This window comes from Acanthisitta chloris, unplaced genomic scaffold, assembly GCF_000695815.1.
Source record: "Acanthisitta chloris isolate BGI_N310 unplaced genomic scaffold, ASM69581v1 scaffold6192, whole genome shotgun sequence".
NCBI lineage: Eukaryota > Metazoa > Chordata > Aves > Passeriformes > Acanthisittidae > Acanthisitta > Acanthisitta chloris.
In genome coordinates this window covers 61,403-69,924 of record NW_008660970.1, presented here as the reverse complement: position 1 = coordinate 69,924, position 8,522 = coordinate 61,403, and the positions used below count along the sequence as shown (strand labels likewise).

The window sequence follows — 8,522 nt, the reverse complement described above, 5'->3', positions numbered from 1 at the left end:
AGGAACTGAACTGCTGATAGCAAAGGGAACAGGCAGAAGGCTGAAGGCTCTGTCTAAAATAAACCCCTTATGTTTGGGAAGCTTAAGGAAGCACCACACTGGTGGCCATTTGTGCCCAAAAGCACAGCAGTCATTAGGTAGAATGGCATGAAGAGTGGAGGACAGTCCTTGTCACCTTCCAGGCTGCAGCACTAGAGGATCCCAGGGAGGAGGTGGGTTCACCATCCCTGGAGGGTTTCAAGCTGAGACTGGATATGGCACTTGGTGCCATGGTCTGGTAACCACAGTAGGGTTGGACTTGATCATCTTGGAGATCTCTTCCAACCAGGCTGATTCTATGATTCTGTGATTTCTGTGTTGTATTTGAGATGTTGCTGTTACCTGTTTAGACCTTTGTCAGCCAAAGACCTTCAGTGCAGCTTTGCTGGCTGAGAATAGTGGTGAGAGCACAAATGGTGATGAGGTGAGAATGCTCATTGATATTTCTACCATCATGTCATGATATGTGTGCTCTGAGACAGCAAGGAGGCCAGGAAGCAGTTTTTGGTGGTGAATCCACCACCCAAGGAGGTGGTGGATTCCCCATCCCTGGAGGTTTTCAAGCTGAGACTGGATGTGGCACTTAGTGCCATGGGCTAGTGACTACGGTAGGGTTGGACTCGATGATCTTGGTCTCTTCCAACCTGGTTGTTTCTATGAAACGGATTTCCCTGTGCCTGGAGCTTGCAGAGCTCACAGGAGTCACACTCAGCCTCTGATAACATCCCTTTTTCTGTTCCCTTGCCTGGCTCTCTCTATCCATCTCGTCTCTGGATCTTCTACATCCTTGGGAAGGATGTAGGTAAGACTAAAGCACAGCAAGTATTTAATCATTTCCCTTGTATTGAACCCCCTGAGGTTCCTAGTACAGCACAGAAAACAACATGGTGGGGAAGGACATTTGTTCACAAAGAAAAGCATTTTGCATGTAGGTCAGTCTGGTGACAAGCCATGAAGACTTTAAGGATTTTCTTGCATATTAAAGGCAGTTTTGTTTCTTCTTCCTTGCAAAGCTTTTACATCCTTGCCAGCCATGTTAGACACCTTCCAGGTGTATGAGAATCTCTTAATGTTTTCTTTCTAGTTTGTCTTTATTACTTCCCATCAATTATGGAACGGATGCATAAAACGCTGTGGGTTAAGAGAATGTGCTATGATCTTCTCTAAGCACATTGTTAATGTTTCCTTATCAATTTTGCAGCACAATTTGCCTTCAGGAAATGCAAGTTCAAGTGTGTAGCATCCTGAACTAAACACATGTTGCCTGTCACTGGAACACAGAAAATTGTGGGGTTTGCTACTCATGAGTCAGATTAGTCATCTCCTAGGAGAGTGTGAAGTGCTGCCAGATGACTCAGGCAGAGCAATCCCAGTAATTTCAGGTCTCCTGGCATGGCTGAGTGACAGTCTTGTTACAGAGACACTTCTAGTACAGGAGCTCTCAGTAGGCAAAGCAAGATCTTGTTGTATTCACCTTGGGCAACAGCATCAATACTGGAATAAATACTCCCAGGCTGGTTAAAGAGGAATTAGATTGTATGTCTTAGTTTCTGGAACACAACCCAGAGGAACAGACACACATAATTCTTCAGTGATATGGCAGAAAGTTGTTTTGGGGAGTGTTTTCAATTATTTTGTTGTGAGTTATTATTTAGTAAATGCTGTGTTTCCTACCAGAATGGAGTTCCAGAACGGAACGGTGTGTTAAGTCTTGTGGTCTTGTACAGATGTAAACCACCAACATGATCTCCTCTCTTTCTTTATGCACTTCCACTTGAGTGGATTTCTTGAGGAGCCTCCAGGCCTTTTCCTTTGGATTGTTTCACTACTGTGAAAGTTAAGTAAGAATGTCCTCCGTTGCTTTTTTTATTTCCCTATGCATGATGTCTGATTTTTCTGATTTGTTTGGCCTTAACTTCAGCACTAGAAACATTAGCTAGTGGCATTCTGAAAGGATGTCTAAGCTTCATTCTACCTGCCCACAGGGACAAGGCTTAGGTGAGAGTCATCCTTACTGTCTGGTGCAGGAACTATTTTTCCAAGTAGCATTTCTTTTGTCTTAGAAGGTTGTGATTTTATGTAAGAAGAGATCATTTTTTTTCACCTGATCTGAAAAAAAATTAGCAATTATCCTGTATGTATTTAGGTGAAGAGGGGAAGTTTAGTAGTTTCACTTCCCTTGTTGGAAACATGTACTGTTACAGAACAACTGAATAAGGAACCCTTGGCAGCCTTTTAGGAGAGTCTTTCTGATTCAGGAAAAACCCACCACGTGTGGACTTTGATATTCTATATACCTGGTGTGTCTACATTTCTATTTGTTCCAACTCCTGTTGATGTGCAGAAGGAAAGCATGCTCAGGTGGAAAAAATACCAGATAGTTCCTGCTGTCAGAGTGCTCCACAGGCAAAGAATACAACTTATTCCACTCCCACAAAACAAACACCCACAAAAGCACAAGAGCACAACACCGGGGGAAATCCTTTAAGTTCTCTCAGTGGAGTCACCATCCCTGGATGTGGCACTTGGTGCCATGGTCTGGTAACCACAGTAGGGTTGGATCTTGGAGGCCTTTTCCAGCCTGGTTGATCCTATAATTCTATGACCCCAGCTGGGTTTGCTTCTTACCTTCTCCCCAGGCTCACTCACCTAACCTGTGAGTGATAACTGAGTGTGAAAGGAGCAGTGTGTGCAATTTGGCAGGTCCCTTTGGGCTCTCAGCAGTGTTTTACAACACAGTTGCATTTTGTGTTTATGGCAGAGCATAGACTTTCCTGCTTATTTAATTTTCTCTTCCCATGCTGCAAGGCTTAGCTCATTAGCTTAAAAGACTGTCATGCTTGTGGAGAAGAGAATATGTTTGGCAGGGGTTTTGTGGATAGTAATTATCTACAAATTCAATCAAGCCATTTCCTTGATTGATTTTTCGGGATGAGATATACAGGCTTCAGTGGAATTAATTGCAGTATTTCCTTAATTTATGCTTTAAGCATCAGGCTGCCCCACCACTCCCACTTCCTTTGGGACATTTATTGTTTTCCTCTTACAAACTAGCAAAGTCTCTTCTAGGTATATGCTCTGACTGTATTGATTTATTTTGTTTTCATTAAATATGTCTTCCAGTGATATTAGTGCTGTAATGTAGCTGAAAAACACTTTTACAGAAGGATAATTTTCAGTCTTAAAACTGCCATTGGTCCAGCAGGTAGATTTTCTTGCAAACTGTATGAGCAACTCTGCAGGACTAACCCCTGCCTAAGTGTGTTCAAATGAATTCTCCCCAACTGACTCCACTAGTTTTGCCCTTTAAGATAAAGAACCTGCCCTTGATATCAGTGTGGCAACAAGTGACTCACAGCTGAGCTGCACTGGTCACTGGTAATTTAATTATCAAATGTTGGAGGACCTGCTCTAAAGCTTTGGTGTATTTTGTGCTGCTAAACCTCAGAGATCCATTCAAGGTGGCCCCAGGAATATGTCAAATGTTGCCATTAAGTCACCAGGAGTCTCTTTGCCTGTCACTTAAAGTATTTTTATTGGCAGTTTTTTTACAAGCATTTGCTTTTTATTATTTTCAGCAAAATAAAGCATATAGCATAGAGTTTTTCACACATTTAGGAGATAAATAGGTGTAATCTTGAATTCTTCACTGCAGTAATAGCATATGTAGTACAAAGGTATTTCTTTATTGATATTAATTTTAAATACAGCTAGTTTGCCCTTTTTAAAACAAACTTTTATCTTGTTAGCAGATGTTTAAATGACTGGGAAACTGCAGTGGTAGTTATTGCTGGAGATTAAAAAGCTGCTCTGTTAGGATGAAACTCATGTATGAATTACCAAATGGTAAATTGAAATAAAAAACCACCTTAAATAAGTAACACCCATTGAACCTTCACCTCCAATATGTGTGCAGAATAATAAGAAAATAATCCAATTTTTATACTTCCACAGTGATTGGTTTGCAGGGTAATTATGGTACTTTCTGGCTTTCATTTAGAATTTACAATAAACTTTTCTGTAATTATAAATAAATAGAGGTAAAAAGACAAAAAAAATCTCATTCTGATTTCTCTTGAAGCTACATTAAATGCATAAATTTATGATCATAAATACATTCCCATTCAAATTAATCCAGTATCATAGGACTGACTTCATGTGCTCAGTGTTTCATGCTGCATAGTTGAGACAGAAAAGTCAGATGGCACTTAGTGTCTTTAATGGCACTTGTTTCAGCAGAGGACAATGTGTCTGTGCTACTAGCCAGGGCTACTCTTCAAGCAGGATTTTAGGATCTGCATGAAAAATACATAGAATTACCTAAAGCAACAATTGCTGTGTTGTGCTTCAAGCCTTAGCTAATGGTACAAGGATCCTCATTGCATGGCTTCACATTCCCTTCCAGCAGCAGAGTGATCACAACCTTGCTCAAGTAGCTGCATGTTCCCCTTTTTCCAAGTGGGTTAGTGTTGTAGAAGGCTGTCATGTCATTCTGCAGGGGAGGGAAAAGATGCTGCCATTAGTGCTGACTGTGGGAAGCAGCCAGGGAAACGAGCAACATCCCAAACGTGTTAGGTGTTTCTCAGACCCTAAAGCTGCTCCATTTTCTGAGCTCTCCCACAAACCCCTGAGCCTGTGGCCAACACATGTGTCTGTTTCTTTACAGAGTTTGCCAGTTCTGTGCAGAAAACACCTGAACATCTGTGAAATGGCACAGCTGCCAGAGGAGAACTGCTCTCCTGCAGCTGGGCAGGTGCCCCCGTGGGTCTGCACTGCCCCAAGATCCGTCAGAGGGAAAACATCCAAGATCCAAACCACAGGTAGCACATGAACCAATTCATTAATCAGAGCAGCAGAAGAGGTGTCCTTCACTGAACACCTGGTTTCCACAGGCAATGACATTAAACACCTGCTTAGTCTCACATTATGTATCAACTGCACCAGTAAAGGTTCAACACTTGAAATCAGGAAATTAGTTACTTTTATTAAATCAAGGGCAGAGATTGTGCTGGTGAAAATATTAGACTGCTGTAGTTTTAGGGTGTGTTTGAATTTACTGGAGTAAATACCTTGGGCATGTTAACAGGGAATTAATGAAGGTCAAAGTATTTGCAGTGTAATGGAAGATCAGAGTTGAGACAAATTAGAAAATTTTAGCTGTGATTTTAGGAAACTTTGAGACAGAAGATCATAAGAACAATCCTAAAGAGGCTGCAGTTAACTCCCAGCAGGTACACACCTGGCAATATGGGAGAGTCACATTCCAGAAAATTTTAATGTAGGGAGCTGGAATTTCCAACAACAATCCTAAAGATACTATTCTCAACTGTAAACTGGGGTTTCTAAGAGACAAAAAGGCATCTGGTCTAGGAGAAAAAAATCCATTACTTCAACAGAGGCCAGGGCAGCACCAGGAAAAACTGGGTTATGCATGGAGTATTTCTCTCTGTTTACAGCCACTGGGGACTTGCAGACTCTGACAGAAGTCAGGAGCACATTCAAGACACTGTGGAGCTGCACTTAACAGCCATTTGTGTGGATGAGGTGTGACTTTCTGTGGCCACAGAGTCATTACCCTCCAACAGGGGCCAAAAAATTGTCATTTCAGGTAAACTGTGTCCTTCTCCAAACCAGGGTATTGTGCCAAGTGACATGATGCTAAGGAATGTTGTTGATATCTGGTTCAGCTCTCAAATCTCATGATAAAAAATTAGTGGCAAAAAAGTGAACCTTGAAACTTTGGAAAGAATTAAGGAGCACATCCTCATCTTTAAAAGGAGCTAAATTTAGCCAGAGGAAGTGCTGCTGCATGTCAGAATCAAGAAATTCTTCAGAGCTGGCACAGGTATCTTGGAATAGACAATAAAATGACACATGGAATGAGAAGGATCATCCTCAGTAGCACAGGGACTTGTCCCACTGCTTTACTCCTATTTCCTCCTTTAACCAGTTCAATAAACTTAGCATTATGACAGAATTTCAAAGCTTTGAAGCACCAAAACTTAGAGTGAGAATATATAGAGGTCACTAAAGCTTAAACCCTAAAATTGTAGTGAAGTAAATACTGAAAACATTTATTAATTTATTTGGATTTTAACCCTTAGAGACCAAAGGTTTGCTAGGTCATAGATGCAACCTTAGCACAAAAATCAGGAACTAAGAAGAGTTTTGTGTTTCAAGGCCTTATATTAGTATTGCCAATGAGTCCTTTGGCTACTAAATTTTTCTTAGCATCTGTGTACATAAAGATCCTAAGTTCACAGTTCCTGGCTGAGCTTCAGTTTTTTCTTTCATTTTGTTATTTTTAACTCTGTTCTAGTGTCTCTCCTAATGAATCCTTTCCCCTTTAATAGCTCTTCCAGCTGTACCAGACTCCCATTTCAGAGCTGTGTAACTGAGTGTTTTCCTTACCATAACATTTTGAATTGACAATTCAGCAATAAAGTACACCTCTTTCATCTCTGTTTACAGGCCCTTTGCAGGCTTAGGCAGCACTTGGGCATATTAATTTCTTATTTCTGTTCCACTCTGAACTCCCATCAATTGCTTTTTACTCTGAACTGCACAGAATTAACATGTATAACGAACTTCAGTAAGAATGGTGAATTCTACACACAGCGATATTTTACTCACTTGATACTCAGCTCCCTTTGGACTGCTGTGATCTTTCTGGAAGTCATGAAATGCTTCTTGCACCACTTTGTCCAAGTCCACTTTGTCCTGGAACTCTAGCTCAGGATTTCTCTCCAAAATAACAGAAATAACCATCAGCAACTGGAAGGCAGAAAAAGATTGTAAGGCTTGAAATTTGATTTTTTTTTTTTAAAACTCAGGTTCCATAACAGCACTGCTAGTAATTGCAAAAGCCTCTTGCAAGCAGGAGACCATTCAATAATGGCACAGCTAACAAAATTCCAGCTTTGATGAAAGAATCCCTGGACACACATGCTGTTATGAAAGGTTCCAATTGCTGGTGACTCCAAGTTAAGGGCACTGTGTAAATGATTGGCATTAACATGGTTATTTTCCATTTTATTCTGTTCATTGTGTGGCTGCACAAACACTTGGTGCTCAGCAAATGGGGAGGGGGAAAAGCAGCAGACACTGCACATCAGCAGTTGGTGTTTTGAGGCACAATCACAAGTGGTAAAACCATACTATGGCAAAGTTTATAAAAACCAAAGTCAGGAGACATCAGTAAAGTCTCATTTCATCAACATTTACATTCCTTCCAGCTGAAAGAGGAAGGTGACCATGAAGAGTGTCCTGCTGTCATACCCACAAGTAGGAAGTGCAGTCCACACTGGTCCTCTTGGGTTTGGCAATTTTGTTATCCTTTGGCAAAAATTGGGATGTTCCAGCAAAGAACATGACCAGTAGGTGTTAGCCAGAATTGAGAGGGATTTGGTTTTCCAGTGGACAAATACTTAGAAGCACTAGAGGCACTGAGACCTTGAAGAAAAGCTACTTTGGAACTATTACTGCTGTTAGTTTTTACTTCCTGTGACCTAATTGCATTGATACTGCCATTGTTTGCTAAAGGAGAACACAAGACCTTGGAATATTCTGAACAAGTTAACAAGAACCTGTTTAGTCATACACAACCTGTGGAGAAACCACTGAAACAAATGCTTGTATTTAAAATGCTATTTATTCAAATATTTGAGCCTGGGTTACTTTTTTTACCTTTTCAGCTGTAACACACTAAAGTACATGACAACACATCATTAATTGTTGGCCACAGACCTCTACAATGATCTGCCTGTATTGTGGCTGGTCGATGTTTTGCAGCATATCTTCCACCAGAAGGGAAAAATTCATTTCATACATAGTCATATCCGACAAGGTTGGTTGCTGAAAGACAAATCATACTTTTACTCAAAGCCCAAATGCATTAAATCAAACCCACCCCCCCAGGGAGAGCCTATTTGCTTGTTGAATAAACAACACTAAGAAACATGACCACTGCAGGATCAAAAAGAGAGCAGATTTCAGAGTCCAGGACTTGAAAGTTCTTCTAGAATGAGGATTTTATAAATGTGCTTTAACAGAAGGAATTGGCTTCCATTCTATTCTAACTGTATTTTACTCTAAACAGAAAAGAAATTGAAAATACTTTTTTTCCTCCATTACAGCAGGAGCAAGTTACCCTAAGACATTACAACATAAAATAGACATTAATGATAAAATAATGCCCCAGTAATAGGTAGAATGGAAGCAACAGAGCATCTCTTACCTGTGGTAGGAATTTCCCTGCCACTATTAAGCCATTGGGAGTTCTCTCCAGGATCTGCCACACCCGATCATAGAATCCAGCAGGAGTTCTGTTCAGAGACCCATCGATCTGTCTCCTGATCAGCCAGCTCCTGTGGGCACAGACAGGGGCCAGCTCAGCTGGGAACCTCTTCCCCCTGCCCAGCAGAGCTGTGTTCTGCAGCCTGAGCCAGGGAGGGACAGAGACATCCAACACCTCACCCTGCAGC

The 8,522-nt window shown here is 41.1% G+C and overlaps 1 protein-coding gene across 2 annotated transcripts in view; it reads right to left on the bottom strand.

Annotated features, from left to right (window-relative positions):
• Window positions 1–4,285: 4,285 nt before the first annotated feature.
• The window catches only part of PHKB (phosphorylase kinase, beta), a 65,624-nt gene continuing 61,387 nt past the window's right edge, over window positions 4,286–8,522 (bottom strand). For both annotated transcript variants that reach the window (XM_009070035.1, XM_009070036.1), the window contains 4 exons: window positions 8,276–8,405; window positions 7,786–7,893; window positions 6,673–6,813; window positions 4,286–4,531 (listed from right to left, as the gene is read on the bottom strand). In XM_009070035.1, the coding sequence (XP_009068283.1) occupies window positions 4,394–4,531; window positions 6,673–6,813; window positions 7,786–7,893; window positions 8,276–8,405 (517 nt within the window). In that variant the 3' untranslated portion in view covers window positions 4,286–4,393. The remainder of the gene's footprint in view (window positions 4,532–6,672; window positions 6,814–7,785; window positions 7,894–8,275; window positions 8,406–8,522) is intronic.